Source organism: Oncorhynchus nerka, linkage group LG5 (genome assembly GCF_034236695.1).
Source record: "Oncorhynchus nerka isolate Pitt River linkage group LG5, Oner_Uvic_2.0, whole genome shotgun sequence".
Taxonomy (NCBI): Eukaryota; Metazoa; Chordata; class Actinopteri; order Salmoniformes; family Salmonidae; genus Oncorhynchus; species Oncorhynchus nerka.
Window position 1 is genome coordinate 51,529,596 of NC_088400.1, and position 21,360 is coordinate 51,550,955.

Here is a 21,360-nt window from a genome sequence, read left to right on the forward strand (position 1 = left end):
ACTGTATATCTTCCTTCCTTCATGTCTACTGAATAGTGAAAGAACAGAATATTATTCCTCCATTATGTCTTTCCACTTTTTATATAGTATTTTTTTTGTTTCCATGTTGTTGAGATCTGTGGAAAGAAGATCTTTCTACTTCCTTCTCTCATGGCTGCTGAAAAGTCACAGTACAGGATATTATTCCACCTTAAATATCTTTTCTTTCTTTATTTTGTATTATCTCTTCACTTATTTTTTGTGTGCTTATGTTGTTGAGATACAGTATGTGGGGATATGAAGGGGATATTCCGTCTGTCTTGAACACTGGTACTGTAAGTGACAGCACAGGAAATAATTCCACCATACACAGTTATTTCAGATCATTGCTCCTAAAAGGAATGCAAACAAAGGTGTCGTATACTATTGGAACCACATCCTGTAACAAAGGAGGAAAGGATAAGGAAAGAACAGTGTCTTAGATTGAAACACATCCTATGGCTTAGAAGGAAAGGAGAAGAGAAAGTATCTTCGATTATTGGAACACATCTTGGGGCTGAGAAAGAAAGGAGAAGGAATAAAATGTATCTTCGACTATTGGGAACACATTCATGGCTCTTGCATGATGGACAGAAGTTAATTTGCAGGTTCAGACTTGTTTACCAATATTCTGTCACCCCATCATTACTTTTCCTCCTACACCTTCCCTCTCATTCACCCATCACATAGACAGACTTCCTGATTAGGTAAATGATTTGTTTGAATCCTTTGAAAGTAGTCAGGTTTTTTAATTGAAATTCAAAGGCCCTTCCCTTCGATGCATCTCCCCTTACCGTGCAGTAATGATTAAAGGTAGAGATAGGGGTGCTTTAAAAAAAAAATCACGCTAATTACGGGACAAGGTTTTAAATATCTTTGCGCTCGACAGAGAGAGATAGGGTTATCACTTATCTGCCAGTGACAACAATTAAGAAGGATGGGAAACTTTTTGTAAACTGCAGACCTAATTGCTAAAGTATTTATCTCACTTCGCTTAGCTAACTTTATTTTAAAAAGCTAAAAGTGATAAAGGTTTCTGAAAATATTATTTGATAGCAAGTGTGTGATTGGAGTCATGGTACTTCCTTTCACTATTTTTCCTTTCTATCGTTTTCCTTGTATCTTTCTTTCCTTATTACACGTGACTTTCTAACTCTCTCTCTACCCCTTTCTTTCTTTCTTTCTTTCTTTCTTTCTTTCTTTCTTTCTTTCTTTCTTTCTTTCTTTCTTTCTTTCTTTCTTTCTTTCTTTCTTTCTTTCTTTCTTTCTTTCTTTTCTTATGCTCTATCCCTCTCTCTATTCTTGCCCCCCTTTCTCTGTCTATCCCTCTCTATCACTCCCTTTGTCACTCTGTATCGCTCTCTCTATATACCCCCCACCCCTGAAGGCAGGTTCCAGGTGCTGCCCAACAACAACCTGCAGATCCACAAGGTGACCAAGGCAGACGAGGGCGTGTACCGCTGCGAGGCGCGAGTGGAGGCCCGCGGCGAGATCGACTTTGTCGACATCGAGGTGGTGGTGAATGGTGAGAAGCTATAGAGTCCACTATAGCTAATACCTATCCATTCATATGCAGTGGTGAACGAAGAGTTAGCCATCTAGCTAGCATATCATATCATATCTCCCCTTGAATATCATAACCAAAACGTTCAGTTATATATGTAACCTTGGTTCTCTGAAGGAACAAAGCTCAACAAATCAGAATCATTAAAACCCTACCCAGACATATTTTTCCTCTCACTGTAGCAGCTGGGCCTTATCTCAGAGCAGACTTATGAAGACTAGTGTAGCATACAATATGGCTACCTGCTCTCGTTTTATACATATCAAAAGCCTATCCAACCATATACAATGGTCCCTTCTACAATAGCAGCCATACAGCAGTGATGTTAAGGATGAGAAGCCCCTTACGGAGCCACAGTGTAAAGGCTCTCTTAGGCCAGGCACTGGGGTGTATCGATCAGTAGCATACAGAATTGTTGCTCCTCTCAGGGTGAGAATAGAGTCACCTAGTGAGACAGAATCATTCTCCCCTCCTACACTCCACAGTCACAGCACTGACACAGGTGCAGGGTTGCCAGGTCCCAAACAATCGCACCCCAGGACCACAGGCAAAATGTAACGCTTATCGGTCCAGAGACACTTGGTCTCATACAAAGAAGGAACTTCTGTCTCCGGTGGTAGAGATTGTCAATCGTGGTGGAACATTTATTTTTCTCTGATATGATTCAATGCAGGTTCTCTTTTGAGTTATTGATACGAAAAGAATCATACCTGGTGTGTAAGAATCGAGTCATTGATTCAGAATGAATCTGGTTAATTGTGTAGGTCACAGGAGGTTGAGGGAACCTTAATTGGGGAGAATGGGCTCGTGGTTAATGGCTTGAGCAGAATTAGTGCAATGGTGTCAAATACGTCCAACACATGGTTTCCTTGTGTTTGATGCCATTCCCTTTGCTCTGTACCGGACATTATTATGAGCCATTTTCCCCTCAGCAGCATCCTGTGGTGTAGGTGGAAGTGTGATGGACAGGGGTTTGAACCTGTCCATCAGGTCTCAAGCAAGGTTACTCATCACGCAAGTGTAGTTTTGAACCACCACCGCTACAAAGGCAGTGACTCCAGCAGTTAGAACTGTAGAGTCACTAAATTGTGCTGTGTTGAACATATGAACTGAGCATTCACCTCAGATCGGCATAGTTTGAGAGAAAGAACAGACTCACCGATCTAGACAGGCTCATTATAGAGCTACTTAATGATCAAAGGAGCAGCTGCCACCGCTCCTTTGATTTCTTCTATATTCGCACTGTTTCTGTGATTGAAGATTTCAATTAGTGCCAGCTCGGGGCTTTGTAGCCCAAAAAGTGAAAGGTTGTCATTTTAATTATATAATTTGTCCTCAGGAAGGCCCCAGTGAAGCCAGGAATGCAAGCCACCTGAGAGTGTTTCGGGAGTGATTGAAATGTGATCTCTCGCGAGCTATAAGCACCGGTTATGCATGAGCTCCCACAATATTGTCTCGGCTATCTTGCTCTTCCCACCTAATGTAATAAACGCACTCGGTGAAAAAAAAAACACGGATTGTGTTCAATTTAGAGCACCACTTATAGTTGTGAGGAAGATCCAATAAGCTTGCTCAATGAAGCGAGTCCTATTATCCACCCGGCAACATGGCACCCGGCAACATGGCACCCGCCATCCGGATACGGAGATGGGACATTCCACCGCAGCCATCACTATAGAGTGTGTCCGACTGAGATAAGGAAAAACTCAGAAGTAACCCACTGGGCACAAACTGGTTGAATCAACATTGTTTGAATGTAATTTTTCAACTTATTCGGACGTGGAAAATACATTGGATTTGAAAAGAGTAATCAATGATTTATTTTTATTTATTTATTTTTGTTGGGGAGGTCAGCTTCAATATTGCAGTTACATTGTGGATTCTATCAGTGTAATTGTCTGCATAATTTCCAATCCCCCATATACCAGTCAAACATTTGGACAAACAAACATACTATTTTCTGCATTGTAGAATAATGTTGTAGACATCAACACTATGAAATACCACATGGAATCATGCAGTAGCCAAACAAGTGTTAAACAACTCAAAATATATTTTATATTTGAGATTCTTCAAAGTAGCCATCCTTTTGCCTTGATGACAACTTTGCACAAGCTTGGCATTCTCTCAACCAGCTTCACCTGGAATGTTTTCCAATAGTCTTGAAGGAGTTTCCACATATGCTAAGCACTTGTTGGCTGCTTTTCCTTCACTCTGTCATCCAACTCATCCCAAACCATCTCAATTGGGTTGAGGTCGGGTGAGAATTATTCTTACACAGCCTGGACGTGTCTTGGGTCATTGTCCTGTTGAAAAATAAATGTTAGTCCCACTAAGCGCAAAAGCAGATGGGATTGCGTATCGCTGCAGAATGCTGTGGTAGCCATGCTGGTTAAGTGTGCCTTTAATTCTAAATAAATTATATAATTCTAAATAAAAGCACCCCACACATCACACCACCCCCTCCATGCTTCACGGTGGGAACCACACATGCGGGGATCATCCGTTTACCTACTCTGCTTCTCACAAAGACATGGCGGTGAATTTCAAATTTGGACTCATCAGACCAAAGGACTGATTTCCACCGGACTAATGTCCATTGCTCTAATGTCCATTGTTTCTTGGCCAAAGCAAGTTTCCTCTTAATATTGAAGTCATTTAGAAGTGGTTTCTCTGCAGAAATTTGACCATGAAGGCCTGATTCATGCAGTCTCCTCTAAACAGTTGATGTTGAGATTTGTCTGTTGCTTGAACTCTGTGAAGCATTTGTTTGGACTGCCATTTTTGAGGCTGGTAACTCTAATGAACGTATCCTCTGCAGCAGAGGTAACTCTGGGTCTTCCTTTCCTGTGGCGGTCCTCATTAGAGCCAGTTTCATCATAGCACTTGATGGTTTTTGTGACTGCACTTGAAGAAACTTTCAAAGTTCTTGAAATGTTCCACATTGACTGACCTTCATATCTTAAAGTAATGATGGACTGTTGTTTCTCTTTACTCATTTGAGCTGTTCTTGCCAAAATATGGACTTGGTCTTTTACCAAAAAGGGCTATCTTCTATTTACCACCCTACCTTGTCACAACACAACTGATTGATTCGAACACATTAAGAAGGAAAGATATTCAACAAATTAACTTTTAACAAGGCACACTTGTTAAATTAAATGCATTCCGGGTGACTACCTCACTTTTGAATGGTACTGTATATATTATATATATATTTTCCTTCTCTATTTTTTCCCCCTAACCCTGCCACCCATCCCCTAATTGGGAGTAAAAATAATTAAATATATTTTCCTTTTTTGTTATTTTCCCCTAACTGTACCACGCGAATTGGAGTAAACTAATGGACAACAATACTTAGGATTCCACTTCCAGCTTAAACATACAAATCAAATCAAATGGTATTGGTCACATACACATCGTTAGCAGATGTTCATGTGAGTGTAGTGAAATGCTTGTGTTTCTAGTTCTGACAGTGCAGTAAGATCTAACAAGTAATCTAAAAATTCCACAACAACTACCTAATACACACAACTCTAAAGGGATGGAATAAGAATATGTACATATAAATACTGTATATGGAAGAGTGATGACCGATGGGCATAGGCAAGATACAATGGATGGTATACAATGCAGTATATACATATAAGATGAGTAGCATAAGATATGTAAACATTTTAAAGTGGCATTATTAAAGTGACTAGTGATCCATTTATTAAAGTGGCCAATGATTTTGAGTCTGTATGTCGGCAGCAGCCTCTCTGTGTTAGTTATGGCTTTTTTACAGTCTGATGGCCTTTAGATAGAAGCTGTTTTTCAGTCTCTCGGTCCCAGCTTTGGTGCACCTGTACTGACCTCGCCTTCTGGATGGTAGCAGCGTGCACAGGCAGTGGCTCGGGTGGTTGTCCACGATGATCTTTTTGTGACATTGGGTGCTGTAGGTGTCCTGGAGGGCAGGTAGTATGCCCCCGGTGATGCGTTGTGCATACTGCACCACCCTCTGGAAAGCCTTGTGGTTGTGGGTAGTGCATTTGCTGTACCAGGCGGTGATACAGGCCGACAGGATGCTTTCAATTGTGCTTCGGTAAAGGTTTGTGAGGGTTTTAGGTGGCAAGACAAATTTCTTCAGCCTTCTGAGGTTGAAGAGGCACTGTTGCGCCTTCTTCACCACAATGTCTGTGTGGGTGGACCATTTCAGTTTGTCTGTGATGTGTATGCCAAGGAACTTAACTTTCCTCCTTCTCCACTGCTGTCCCGTCGATGTGGATAGGGGAGTGCTCCCTCTGCTGTTTCCTGAAGTCCACAATCATCTCCTTTGTTTTGTTGACGTTGAGTGAGAGGTTGTTTTCCTGACACCACAATCCAGGTGCCCTCACCTCCTCCCTGTAAGCTGTCTCTTCATTTTTGGTAATCAAGCCCACTACTGTTAAGTCTTCTGCAAACTTGAAGATTGAGTTGGAGTCGTGCATGGCAATGCAGTCATGGGTGAACAGGGAGTACAGGAGGGGGCTGAGCACCCACCCTTGTGGGGCCCCAGTGTTGAGGCTCAGTGAAGTGGAGATGTTGTTTCCTACCTTCACCACCTGCCGGCGGCCCGTCAAAGTCCACAACCCAATTGCACAGGGCAGGGTTGAGACCCAGGGCCTCAAGCTTTATGATGAGCTTGGAAGGTACTATGGTGTTGAATGCTGAGCTGTAGTCAATGAACATCTTTCTTACATTGGTATTCCTCTTGTCCAGATGGGATAGGGCAGTGTACAGTGTGATGGCGATTGCTTCGTCTGTGGACCTATTGTGGCGGTATGCAAATTGAAGTGGGTCTAGGGTGGAAGGTAAGGTGGAGGTGATCTGATGCTTGACTAGTCTCTCAAAGCACTTCATGATGACATAAGTGAGTGCTTCGCGATAGTCATTTAGTTAGTTATCTTTGCCTTCTTGGGTACAGGAACAATGGTGGACATCTTGAAGCATGTGGGGACAGCAGACTGAGATAGAGAGAGATTGAATATGTCCTCATGCTCTTAGGACGCAGCTAGGGATGCCGTCAGGACCGGCAGCCTTGCGAGGGTTAACACGTTTAAATGTCTTACACAGGTTGGCCACGGAGAAGGAGAGGGGTGGCCCGCAGTCCTTGGTAGCGGGCCACTTCGGTGGCACTGTGTTATCCTTAAAGCGGGAAAATAATGTGTTTAGTTTGTCTGGAAGCAAGACGTCAGTGTCCGTGACTTGCCGGTTTTCTTTTTGTAGTCCGTAATTGCCCGTAGACCCTGCCACATGCGTCTCATGTCTGAGTCGTTGAATTGCGACTCCACTTTGTCCCTATACCGACATTTCGCTTGTTTGATTGCCTTGCGGAGGGAATAACTACACTGTTTATATTCTACCATATTACCAGTCATCTTTCCATGGTTAAATGCGGTGGTTCGCGTTTTCAGTTTTGTGCGAATGCCGCCATCTATCCACTGTTTCCGGTTAGGGTAGGTTTTAATAGTGTTAGGTTCTTATTTTTCAGAGTAAATAACTCAAGGACACTAGAGAAGCTTTATCCAAGTTTAATCATCATTAAACATTTCAGACATCACAGTTTATATGCATCCTACTTAATACACTCCGCCACTTTACAGTTTATGGCTCCACAGGAAAGAAGGAAACCAGATACAACCCTGATTACTCCCTTAAGGGGAACTGACCTCACTCCTCACCTAATGACCTCAACCCCTTCTTCACATAATCCACAGATATCCATCTGTCTTCCCTATATCAACACATCGCTCTCCTCTCATCCATCAAACACATGCCAAAGCCTTCTGGCTTTTTACAAACTCTTTCTATTCAAGGCTTTGTCTCTATCATTTATTTATTATCTCAATGTTCAAAGTTTAGCCGATTCCAACAATAGTCACAGTGGGTACAACATTTCCAATGCATTTCCTTATAAACTCACTTACCGAATCAGTGTATAAGTCAATGTTATTCTCTTAGGCTGCCTGGAACATTTCCCAGTCTGGGTGATCACAACAATCTTGAGGTGTAGATTCCGATTGGTCAGACCAGCGTTGAATAGTTCTTTTCACGGGTACATCCTGTTTGAGTTTCTTTCTATAGGACAGTATGAGCAAAATGGACAGTATATTTTACATTAGTTATCTTTTGTTTTGTTTTTTTGTCCCAGCCTTCAGCTACCCTCAAATCCTCCCATCTATCACTGAAGACCAAACCAGTTTTGATTTCTATTTGCCATATATGTTTCTACTGTGCTGTGATGTTTCAAAGAAGTTCTGAACCTTTCCATTTTCATAGTTTCTACAGATTATATATTAAAGATAAACACCTTTGCTAAGAGTATTATTATAATATTGAATGATTGGCTATGACTTTTCAAATCACCCAGCAGTGCTATTTGCAGAGTTAGCTCCAAGGAAATGTTGCAATTTTTCAGCCGTTCCTGAATCTCAGACCAAAAACAAGCTACACATGGGCAGTACCAAAACAAGTGATCTAATGATTCTGTCTCTTTGCAGAAAAAATCTGCAAAGCTGGGATGGTTGTATCCCCCATATAGATAACATTCTATTGGTTGCAAGAATTTTGTATAATAATTTTTATAAACGTTTTTAATCCGGCGTCATTTTGTATATCAGTTCATAAACCATGTGCCATGGAATCTCCTCCCAACTATTTTGCAAACAGTATAACGTAGCTGTAAATTAAATACTTTCTTATTTATCACAAATGTTATTTTTTTGCCAATTTTGGTCTTTAATGTAGGGCTGACAGACATTTGCCTTTACATCCTTCCCTTTCCACTTGCTTCATCCATTTTGTAACTACATGTGTGACAACTCCACCAGTCCTATGATATTTACAAAAATTACACTTTAAAAAAAAAAAAAAAAAAAAAAGTGTTAGTATATTGAGTTTAAATATAATATTTGTTCTAATATGTGTTCTGTCTTTTATGTTGCATTAAATTGAAATTGCAACCAGCTTTTTATGGCTTGTTTTGAAAATAGCGATATTTTGGAGAAAAAAGTGATTCCCGAACACGAGGTGAGCCATTCTTACTAATCTACTAGAGAACCAGATCGGATTTAAGTATAGTTTTTGTGTGATTGAAGCCTTTAGTGAGAGGTCCAATGCTTTAATATTTAATAATTTTCCCCCTCCGAATTCATATTCATTATATAAATAGACCCGTAAAATTTTGTCTGGCTTGTCATTCCAAATAAAGTGGAATATTTTTTGCTCATATAATTTCAAAAACAAGTCATTAGTGTAGGCAGATCCATAAGTATATAGGTAAACTGGGAAATGGCCAATTCATTAATCAGTTGGGCCATTTTATTGGTAAACTACATGGTAATGTAAAAGTTGTATTTTTTAGAGATCCAATACGTAATAACTTATCATAATTTGGTTTTAATTATCTATAAAAAATTATCTAGATCCTCGTAGATGAGGCTGTGCAGAGATCCATATTGGAGATTTAAAAGACAAGCCCCTTGATATTATTGTTGGATCTGATTTTAATAGCTAACATTTCGATGGGCATAATAAATAGATATGCTGATAGTGGACAGACAATCTTGTTTTTCTCCTCTTGACAATTTAATACTTTCTAAGAAGTAGCCATTATTTACTATTTTACTCCTAGGTTAACTATATATAACTTTATCACATTGTATAAGAGATTCTCCGATATTAAAATAGTCCAGGCATTTATATATAAATTCCAGTCAAACTTGATCAGCAGGGTAGCCTAGTGGTTAGAGCGTTGGACTAGTAACCGGAAGGTTGCAAGTTCAAATCCCTGAGCTGACAAGGTACAAATCTGTCGTTCTGCCCCTGAACAGGCAGTTAACCCACTGTTCCTAGGCTGTCAATGAAAATAAGAATTTGTTCTTAACTGACTTGCCTAGTGAAATAAAAAAATACCAAGCTTGGTTTTTCATAGTATTCTACGGTTTCCAGTACTTATATTATCATCAATGTATTGTCCATGTAAAAAACTGTCTGATTAGGATGAATAATATCTGACAACAACTTTTTAATTCTATGCATTTTTGCTAAGATTTTGGCATCACAACATAAGTGTAAGGGGTCTCCAGTTGTTTAGGCAGACTGGATATTTATATACAGTGGGGCAAAAAAGTATTTAGTCAGCCACCAATTGTGCAAGTTCTCCCACTTAAAAAGATGAGAGAGGCTTGTAATTTTTATCATAGGTACACTTCAACTATGACAGACAAAATGAGAAAAAAAATCCAGACATTCACATTGTAGGATTTTTAATGAATTTATTTGCAAATTATGGTGGAAAATAAGTATTTGGTCAATAACAAAAGTTTATCTCAATACTTTGTTACTCTGTTGGCAATGACAGAGGTCAAACGTTTTCTGTCTTCAGAAAGGTTTTCACACACTGTTGCTGGTATTTTGGCCCATTCCTCCTGGGGTTGAGATCTGGAGACTGGCTAGGCCACTCCAGGACCTTGAAATACTTCTTACGAAGCCACTCCTTCGTTGCCCGGGCGGTGTGTTTGGGGTCATTGTCATGCTGAAAGACCCAGCCACATTTCATCTTCAATGCCCTTGCTGATGTAAGGAGGTTTTCACTCAAAATCTCACGATACATGGCCCCATTAATTCTTTCCTTTAGACGGATCAGTTGTCCTGGTCCCTTTTCAGAAAAGCAGCCCCAAAGCATGATGTTTCCACCCCATGCTTCACAGTAGGTATGGTGTTCTTTGGATGCAACTGTTGATGAATAGTTATATGAGAAACGAGACCAAGTTGAGACTTTGGACAAGGCGGATAAGATATAGTAAAGACCGTTTATTCAAGCGTAATGATATCTGGCAAAACGTGCTGCACGGCCCCATTCGTCTAGTTCTTATGGAACTGTCGGAAAAAGAGAGGCTTGAAACATGATGGGCAGTCCATTTTATACATTGAAATGACGTAGGTAGATTCTGGTAGTCCTGGCTTCTGGTAGGTTACTTGTAGGTGATAGACAGTCCCCTCCAGCCTGGTGTCCGTATCCCATTGGTTCTTGACAGAGTTCTTTGTCTTTGGAGCCCATCCCGAAGGGGGGTCGAGTGTGTGTTTTAGGAATTTCAGTGTATATGTTCAGTGTATATGTTATCTCAGTCAGCCCCCCATACGGGGTTGTACCAGTGCGATTAGTATCTACAGAAGGACAGGGGGAAGGGAAGGTTATAACACAGTGTGCAAGCTATAATATCATGGTTAGGCCACAAGCAGACAACAGTCAGTGAATGCGTTACTACACAACTCAGCATTCTTTGTCCTCCAAACACGACGAGTTGAGTTTTTACCAAAAAGTTATATTTTGGTTTCATCTGACCATATGAAATTCTCCCAATCTTCTTCTGGATCATCCAAATGCTCTCTAGCAAACTTCAGACGGGCCTGGACATGTACTGGCTTAAGCAGGGGGACACGTCTGGCAGGATTTGAGTCCCTGGCGGCGTAGTGTGTTACTGATGGTAGGCTTTGTTACTTTGGTCCCAGCTCTCTGTAGGTCATTCACTAGGTCCCCCCCGTGTGGTTCTGGGATTTTTGCTCACCGTTCTTGTGATCATTTTGACCCCACGGGGTGAGATCTTGCGTGGAGCCCCAGATCGAGGGAGATTATCAGTGGTCTTGTATGTCTTCCATTTCCTAATAATTGCTCCCACAGTTGATTTCTTCAAACCAAGCTGCTTACCTATTGCAGATTCAGTCTTCCCAGCCTGGTGCAGGTCTACAATTTTGTTTCTGGTGTCCTTTGACAGCTCTTTGGTCTTGGCCATAGTGGAGTTTGGAGTGTGACTGTTTGAGGTTGTGGACAGGTGTCTTTTATACTGATAACAAGTTCAAACAGGTGCCATTAATACAGGTAACGAGTGGAGGACAGAGGAGCCTCTTAAAGAAGAAGTTACAGGTCTGTGAGAGCCAGAAATCTTGCTTGTTTGTAGGTGACCAAATACTTATTTTCCACCATAATTTGCAAATAAATTCATTAAAAATCCTACAATGTGATTTTCTGGATTTTGTTCTCCTTTTGTCTGTTGAAAATTACAGGCCTCTCATCTTTTTAAGTGGGAGAACTTGCACAATTGGTGGCTGACTAAAAACTTTTTTGCCCCACTGTATACCTTCTTGTTGAGTATGTGATAGTCACCATTTTTATTGGAGCTGTTAAAACATGTTAATAACGGTCCTTTGAGTACATAAAAAATATGTGATATACCTCAACTGGTATGCCATTCATCCCTGGAGTTTTCCTGGACACGAAGGCTTTAATTGCATCTTGAAGTAGCACTTCTTGTCACGCCTTGGTCAATATATTTTGTGTTTTCGTTACATGTTTGGTCAGGCCAGGGTGTGACATGGGTTTAATATGTTATTTTCGTATTGGGGTTTGTATTATTTGGGATCGCGGCTGTTTAGGGGTGTGTCTAGTTAGGCTTGGCTGCCTGAGGCGATTCTCAATTAGAGTCAGGTGCTTTCGTTGTCTCTGATTGGGAACCGTATTTAGGCAGCCTGAGTTTCGCTTGGTATTTCGTGGGTGTTTGTTCCTGTCTCTGTGTTGTAGTCACCAGATAGGCTGTAATTAGTTTCACGTTCTGTTTGTTGTTTTGTATTCTGAGTTATTTCATGTACCGCATTTCATTCATTAAAGTCATGAGTAACCAACACGCTGCATTTCGGTCCGACTCTCTTTCCACAAACGAAGAATGCCGTTACAGAAACACCCACCACAAACGGACCGAGCGGCGTGAAAACTGGCAGGAGCGAAAGGAGGACGTTATGGACGGTAGAGGCATGGAGTATACGACGTGGGAAGAAATCGACAGGTGGGCGGCCGACCCGGAGAGAGTGCAGGAGCCCGCCTGGGATTCGCTTCAGCAGTGCGAAGAGGGCTACAGGCTAATGGAGTCAAAGAGGAAAACACGGCGACGCAGAGCGAAAACCGAAAGTAACTGGGGGGCGCAGAGAGAGAGTGGCTGAGGTAGGAGTCAGACCTGAGCCTACTCTCCCTGTTAATTGTGAGGAGCAGCAATATAAGGACTTCTGGTCTTGCGAGAGGATATTAGACGGTAAAGGACCCTGGGCGCAGCCTGGAGAATATCGCCGTCCCAAGGAAGAAATAGAAGCGGCTAAAGCGGAGAGGCGCAGGTATGAGGAGGCAGCACGGCGACGCGGTTGGAAGCCGGAAAAGCAGCCCCAAAAAATTATTGGGGGGGGGCTAGAAGGGAGAATAGTTATGCCAGGTAGGAAACCTGCGCATACTCCCTGTGCTCACCGTTGGGCTAGAGAGACCGGGCAGGCACGGTGTTATGCTATGGAGCGCACGGTGTTTCCAGTGCGGGTGCAGAGCCAGGTGCGGCACATACCAGCCCTTCCTATTGGCCGGGCTAGAGTGGGCATCGAGCCAGGTAAGCTTGGGCAGGCTCGGTGCTCAAGAGCTCCAGTGCGCCTGCACGGTCCGGTCTATCCAAAGCCACCTCCACACACCAGTCCTCCGGTAGCAGCTCCCCGCACCAGGCTTCCTGTGCGTGTCCTCGATCCGGTAGCACCAGTTCCAGCACCACGCACCAGGCCTTCAGTGCGCCTCGCCTGTTCTACACAGCCAGAGCCTTCCTTCCCTTCTACGCTGTCGGAGTCTCCCGCCTGTTCAACACAGCCAGAGCCTTCCTTCCCTCCTACGCTGTTGGAGTCTCCCGCCTGTTCAGCGCAGCCAGAGCCTGTCTCCTCTCCTGCGCTGCCGGAGCCTCCCGCTTGTTCAGCGCAGCCAGAGCCTGTCTCCTCTCCTGCGCTGTCGGCGTCTCCCGCCAGTTTTGAGCAGCCAGAGCCTTTCCCCTCTCCTGCGCTGCCGGAGTCTCCCGTCTGCCCAGCACCGCCAGTGCTCCCAGTCTGCCCAGCGCCGCCAGTGCTCCCAGTCTGCCCAGCGCCGCCAGTCTGCCCAGCGCCGCCAGTGCCGCCAGTCTGCCCAGCGCCGCCAGTCTGCCCAGCGCCGCCAGTGCTCCCAGTCTGCCCAGCGTCGCCAGTCTGCCCAGCGTCGCCAGTCTGCCCAGCGTCGCCAGTCTGCCCAGCGCCGCCAGTGCTCCCAGTCTGCCCAGCGCCGCCAGTGCTCCCAGTCTGCCCAGCGTCGCCAGTCTGCCCAGCGTCGCCAGTCTGCCCAGCGTCGCCAGTCTGCCCAGCACCGCCAGTCTGCCCAGCGCCGCCAGTGCTCCCAGTCTGCCCAGCGTCGCCAGTCTGCCCAGCGTCGCCAGTCTGCACAGCGCCGCCAGTCTGCCAGGATCCGCCAGAAGTGCCAGACAACCAGTCTCTTCCAGATCTGCCAGACAACCAGTCTCTTCCAGATCTGCCAGACAACCAGTCTCTTCCAGATCTGCCAGACAACCAGTCTCTTCCAGATCTGCCAGACAACCAGAATCTTCCAGATCTGCTTGTCAACCTGAATCTTCCAGTTCCGCCAGCCAGCCAGGATTTACCGGAGCCTACTACCTGCCTGAGCTTCCTCTCAGTACTGGGCTTCCTCTCAGTACTGGGTTTCCTCTCAGTACTGGGCTGGCCCTCAGTCCCGAGCTGCCCCTCTGTTCCGAGCTGCCCCTCTGTCCCGAGCTGCCCCTCTGTCCCGAGCTGCCCCTCTGTCCCGAGCTGCCCCTCTGTCTCGAGCTGCCCCTCTGTCCCGAGCTGCCCCTCAGTCATGAGCTGCTCCTCAGTCCAGTGGGGATCTGGGTGAGGAATATTAGGCCATGGTCGGCGGAGAGGGTGGATTACCCCAGGACGCGAAGGGGAGGAACTATTACATTAATGGAGTGGGGTCCACGTCCCGAGCCGGAGCCGCCACCATGGACAGACGCCCACCCGGACCCTCCCTATGGTTTTGAGGTGCGTCCGGGAGTCCGCACCTTAGGGGGGGGTTCTGTCACGCCTTGGTCAATATATTTTGTGTTTTCGTTACATGTTTGGTCAGGCCAGGGTGTGACATGGGTTTAATATGTTATTTTCGTATTGGGGTTTGTATTATTTGGGATCGCGGCTGTTTAGGGGTGTGTCTAGTTAGGCTTGGCTGCCTGAGGCGATTCTCAATTAGAGTCAGGTGCTTTCGTTGTCTCTGATTGGGAACCGTATTTAGGCAGCCTGAGTTTCGCTTGGTATTTCGTGGGTGTTTGTTCCTGTCTCTGTGTTGTAGTCACCAGATAGGCTGTAATTAGTTTCACGTTCTGTTTGTTGTTTTGTATTCTGAGTTATTTCATGTACCGCATTTCATTCATTAAAGTCATCAGTAACCAACACGCTGCATTTCGGTCCGACTCTCTTTCCACAAACGAAGAACGCCGTTACACTTCTGTAATTAGGCCTTCACATGAGACTTTTTGTATAAATGACTGAAATGAAAATATATGGTTAAAGTACTTTGCTTCTTCTTTCAAAATAGTGTTTGGTGAATCACGGATGACACTAATTTGTAACAAGTTCCTGTAAATTCATTTCTATGTTCCTATGAAAATTAAAAATGTATTTGGTACATTTTTTCCATATTCAATCCAGTTCACTTTAATATATATTACACTTGATATTTCTTGAAAAGGTTCCTCCATTTCTTTTTCTTTTTCCTCAAACTTATTCTGTGCCTCGATGTTGGTTTTTATTGTTATCTAGCTGTACTGTTAGTTCCTCTATTTCCTTTTTTAGGATGAACTCTTTTGACCTAAATTGTTCTTGTTTTAAATATGAGCATTGAATTGCATGGCCTCTAAAGGCACATTTTAAAAGTGTCCCATACAATTAGGGGATCTGCTGTACCGTAAGTAAGACATTTTCAGTCTCGGTTTATTTAAAATGTCCAATATCCTCACCCTCGCAGAAATTCTGTAAGAGTTATGTGTATACCAATTATTTGATGGTCTGACCTATTATTTCTGTCCCCTATCAACACTCTTAACCTTTGGTAAGAAAGTAGTCAAGACGACTAGGGGATCAGATCTCCAACAACAGCACGTTCACACTGCTCATTCCGTGGGTAAGCGAATGCTCCTACCACTATCTCTCAAGCATCTTCAACCGGTATTTTGGCTTACTGCCCCGTATACTACTTGTATCCACAGCACTAAATTGCAAGTTGGTGATCTCCTGCTCGTTTAGTAAAGTGAAGCCAGGCTCCATGCAGTGAGTAAGTCCTCTGCCTTCTCTCTGTTTATCATACTGGTGCATGTGTGGTCAAGTCTGTGTTGCTTGTGTGTGCTTGACATTTCACTGGCAGAGCTTGTTTTTGGGGTGGCACAGTGTGGATTTGAGTACGAACTCATTTTAGCTCACAGCAAACTTGTAGCCTGGCTAATACTAGATAGAAAAACGCTGCAATTTTCCCCAAAACACTTGACAAGAACTCTTACAAAGGAGACTACCTCGAAAACCAATCGAGGCACAATAACATTTTAATCGATGGAATTGAGGCCGTAAAGACTGAAACTTGGCATGACACAGAAGTCAAGGACAAGAAACTCCTGGCAGATCAAGTCAAACTGGACCCAAAACTCATCGAGATGGAGAGAGCGCATAGGAATGGCACTTTCTTCCCGATGGACGGCCCTGGTCTGTAGTGGTGAAAGTACTCAGGTTCAAAGACAAGGTGGAGAGACAAGTGCCTGAATGGAACCAAAATCAATGAAGACTTCTCCAAAAAGTTACGCCTCAAAAGAAAGGAACTGCTGTCACGACTAATTGAAGATCAAAAAACTGGCAACATCGCATACCTGAAGTATGATCAGCTGGTCGTTCACCCCCCCTCTCGTAGGACCCATGGCAAGTGACTCCACTATCGTCCACTGATTTGACACACACACACCCACATATACTGTAAACATATTGAATCTACTTTGTTCATGTGTGTCATCTAACCTCATTACCAAAAACACACATTGCTGTAAATGTCATAACCCTCTGAAGTCTTCAGTGGTATTATGTGGACTGTGTCAGTGTGGATTCCATAGGAAGTGCACCCATATTGATAAAACTAACACAAATGTGTGGTTGTATTGGACATGTGAGGCATGCAAATATATCTTTCCGTTCCACTCTGTGGATGAATCTGACAGTGTATCTCTCTTAGTTGGGCAGGATATCAACCATGATAACATGGTCGTTAACTCATTAGATATTAATGAGGCAAATTATAAATATCATGATTGTGTTGATTCAGATTCAAATTTCTTGAAATTTACCAGAAATAAGTGTGATCGGACCAAGTAATTGGGCGTCACTCTAAAGCGGGAAGGTGGAATAAACGAGTCAGGAATAGGTTTTCTTGATTGAACACAGTTCTCTATTGAGGGCATTTGGTCAACACAAACAGTCCAACATAATCAATGAAAATCTTCCAAGGAAAAACATACATCTTCTTCTCCGGATGAAACCGGAACACAATAGGCTTATCATTAAACTACAACAAAAAGTCACGGGCTTGTCACCGTCTTAGTGGTTCTTCCTGGATAGCTCCTCTCTCTCGGTGGCCATCTTCCAGAGATCGTTTTCCCCCCTCCTCTGCTGGTTCCATTCTCTCTCTTATAGGGGAAGGAGAGTATGTCATTAGTACCGTCAGCTGTGCTTAATTGCCTCTGGTTACCTTGTCTCCCATGCCTTGTTGGGCTACTATCCATGAGCCCAGCCTGCCCTCTGGTGGTCCTTCCACATAAGTCTATCACTTGTGATTACTATAATGTTAAGCAATTTAACAACTTGTATAGCAGTTTATCTAATTCCAAGATTATCTTATTTTTTACCTTTTCAGTTGAACGTTTGCAGTCTTCCTAAAAATCATGACCATCTTGTTCATTATGTCTTTACTCAGTCATGAATTTTCCATTGTTGCCCTTTCAGAAACATGGTTGGCTGAAGAGACAACCATGCTTTATGACATGTCTCCTTATAATAATGTTCACCACCGTAGAACATCAAGAGTGGAAGGAGAAGTGTCCATTTGTGTTCATAAAAGTTTTCAATTCTTTGTAAGAGAGGGCCTCGCACTTACATCTGATAACATTGATGTTGGATCTCTTTTCATAGAAATTCCTTCCTGTTCATTTTTAGGTGGTAAGAAAGTGGTAATTTGATGCATCTATCGGCCACCTGATTATGGCATTGGTATCCTTGGATTTGATTAATAATGAAGATAACATTTGTTTTTAATTGGGTGATTACAACATACAGTAAATTTATTTAAAAGTGAGAACCACTCACTGACATCTGATTTAAAAAAAGACTTTATACTCCAGCTATCTATATTCCCTCATCTATAAGCCCACAAGAGTGACCAGTTCATCTGCCACCCTTATTGATAATGTTTTTACAAATTCTTTGAATAACGTGGCTAATACGGGTATGATTTATACTGACATTTCTGACCACTTTCCAATTTTCCACTTCTCTTTGGCAGCTGAAAATGAACCGTTGAGAATGATTAGTAGCATTAATTAAATGTGACCCCTTTCAGGAAACTAGGCGTATGTCGCGGGTCACTACTTCACTTTTTTAAAATCAAAATGCGTTTTTTGGCAGAAATACCTTCTCAAACATGTGCCTTAATAATAAACTTGTATGCCATCTGTAAATATGAATAAAATTGTTAAATTACGAACCTAGTTGGTTTAGCCACAGAAAAAGCGGGCAACCTTCCCACTAGCCATGACTGGCTGAGATAATGAGTGGGCTGGACATGCCGAGAGATGAGTTTTGATTGGTCTGCCATATAACATGCTTCTGTAAATTTGAGCAGCTCAGTATGTCAGTATCCTGTTTAAGTGTTGCTCCGAGTTTTGAAATCAGTGGAATTAGAGTATGATAGCTAAGGAGATGGAGAAAACATACATTTTCAAACGAAGGGCAGCCATTTCATCTGACATACGTCCATCCATGAATGATGTATAGTCCAGCTCGGTACATTTTCAGATATTACACATTTCTAACTTTGACAGAAAGTGGTTTCATTTCAAAATAAAGCATGCTGTTAGCTAGCTAGCTGGCTCGCTAGCTAACGTTATGTGTATGATCTTATTATTCGTATCTCAGAGCCATTTGCTTGGCTAGCTATAGCCTAATGTTAGCTAGCTAACATTGAACCAGATTGGTTAGCTACCTGCAGATTTATGCAGGTTAGTAACGTCATGATTTGGGATTATGGTTAGTTGTTTTTAACCTCTTTACATTTACATTTAAGTCATTTAGCAGACGCTCTTATCCAGAGCGACTTACAAATTGGTGCGTTCACCTTAAGACATCCAGTGGAACAGCCACTTTACAATAGTGCATCTAAATCTTTTAAGGGGGGTGAGAAGGATTACTTTATCCTATCCTAGATATTCCTGAAAGAGGTGGGGTTTCAGGTGTCTCCGGAAGGTGGTGATTGACTCCGCTGTCCTGGCGTCGTGAGGGAGTTTGTTCCACCATTGGGGGGCCAGAGCAGCGAACAGTTTTGACTGGGCTGCGCGGGAACTGTACTTCCTCAGTGGTAGGGAGGCGAGCAGGCCAGAGGTGGATGAACGCAGTGCCCTTGTTTGGGTGTAGGGCCTGATCAGAGCCTGGAGGTACTGAGGTGCCGTTCCCCTCACAGCTCCGTAGGCAAGCACCATGGTCTTGTAGCGGATGCGAGCTTCAACTGGAAGCCAGTGGAGGGAGCGGGGTGACGTGAGAGAACTTGGGAAGGTTGAACACCAGACGGGCTGCGGCGTTCTGGATGAGTTGTAGGGGTTTAATGGCACCTCTTGCTTCTACTTGGAACGCTTGCGTCCCAACTAGAGCTCTGGAAATGCAAATGCGCTACGCTAAATGCTAATAGTATTAGTTAAAACTCAAACGTTCATTAAAATACACATGCAGGGTATCGAATTAAAGCTACACTCGTTGTGAATCCAGGCAACAAGTCAGATTTTTAAAATGCTTTTCGGCGACAGCATGAGAAGCTATTATCTGATAGCATGCACCAATACACTACAACACAAAAGCACAGCAGGAGACGTAAACAAAATAATTAGCATTTCGGCGTTACACAAACCGCACAATAAAATAGAAAACAGTCATTACCTTTCACCATCTTCTTTGTTGGCACTCCTAGATGTCCCATAAACACTATTGGGTCTTTATTTCGATTAAATCGGGCCATATAAAGCCAAGATATCGTTATATGTAGACTGTGTGATAAACGAAAAAAACAGCGATTTCACAACGTAACGTCATTTTTTTAAATTCAAAAAGTAGACGATAAACTTTCACAAAACACTTCGAAATACGTTTGTAATGCTACTTTAGGTATTAGTAAACGTTAATAGGCGATAAAAATCATCAGGAGGCGATGTAAAAATCATTAGCTGTCGAGAGAGCTCTTCCAAATGATCTGGGCGGAGACTGGAGGTAAGTGGTTCCCCTGATTCGGTTCAACCAAGAATCAAAGATGATTCAATTCACAAGACTCTAGACAACATGGGGATGCTGTGGGAGTTGAATCCTCGGTCTTATCTAATTCGGCTCACTGTGAACAATTGCTGGAAGTGGCGCAAGGATATTTATTTCCATTTTCTGTGATCAGGTTTTCCTGCGCTTTCCGATGTAACGCACGTTATGTTATAGCCACAGTCGTGATTTAACCAGTTTAAAAACGTCCGAGTGTTTCCTATCCACACATTCTAACCATATGAACGTACTATATTCCTGGCATGAGTAGCAGGGCGCTGAAATGTTGCGCGATTTTTAACAAAATGTTCAAAAAAGTAGAGGGTAGGAGCAACAGGTTAACTTCTTGCGTCGAGCCATCCCGGATCCGGGATCGTGACTACAGCCTCAAGCCCATTACCATAACGCAACGTTAACTATTCATGAAAATCGCAAATGAAATGAAATAAATATGCTAGCTCTCAAGCTTAGCCTTTTGTTAACAACACTGTCATCTCAGATTTTCAAAAATATGCTTCTCAACCATAGCAAAACAAGCATTTGTGTAACAGCATTGATAGTTAGCATAGCATTTAGCGTTAGCATTTTCACAAAAAAACAGAAAACCATTCAAATAAAATCATTTACCTTTGAAGAACTTCTGATGTTTTCAATGAGGAGACTCTCAGTTAGATAGCAAATGTTCAGTTTTTCCTGAAAGATTATTTGTGCAGGAGAAATCGGTCCGTTTTCTGCGTCATGTTTGGCTACCAAAAAAAACGAAAATTCATTCATCAAAACGCCAAACTTTTTTCCACATTAACTCCATAATATCGACTGAAACATGGTAAACGTTGTTTAGAATCAATCCTCAAGGTGTTTTTCACATATCTCTTCCTGATATATCGTTCCTGGAAGTCTCCTCTCTCAATCACATGGATGAATGCGAGCAGCTTGGAGATTACGCAGCAATTTCAACAAAGGACACTGGGCGGACACCTGGTAAATGTAGTCTCTTATGGCCAATCTTCCAATGATATGCCTACAAATACGTCACAATGCTGCATACAACTTGGAGAAACGATAGAAAGGGCAGGCCCATTCCTGGCGCTTTCACAGCCATATAAGGAGACAATGAAAAACAGAGCCTAAAAAATCCTGCTCATTTCCTGTTTGAAGTTTCATCTTGGTTTCGCCTGTAGCATCAGTTCTGGGGCACTCGGATAATATCTTTGCAGTTTTGGAAACGTCAGAGTGTTTTCTTTCCAAAGCTGTCAATTATATGCATAGTCAAGCATCTTTTTGTGACAAAATATCTTGTTTAAAACGGGCACGTTTTT

At 42.9% G+C, this 21,360-nt stretch overlaps 1 protein-coding gene across 2 annotated transcripts in view; it reads left to right on the top strand.

Annotated features, from left to right (window-relative positions):
• LOC115129604 (neural cell adhesion molecule 2-like) overlaps positions 1 to 21,360 on the top strand; it is a 451,208-nt gene that overhangs the window by 314,645 nt on the left and 115,203 nt on the right. For both annotated transcript variants that reach the window (XM_029660150.2, XM_029660152.2), the window contains exon 5: positions 1,406 to 1,543. In XM_029660150.2, the coding sequence (XP_029516010.1) occupies positions 1,406 to 1,543 (138 nt within the window). The remainder of the gene's footprint in view (positions 1 to 1,405; positions 1,544 to 21,360) is intronic.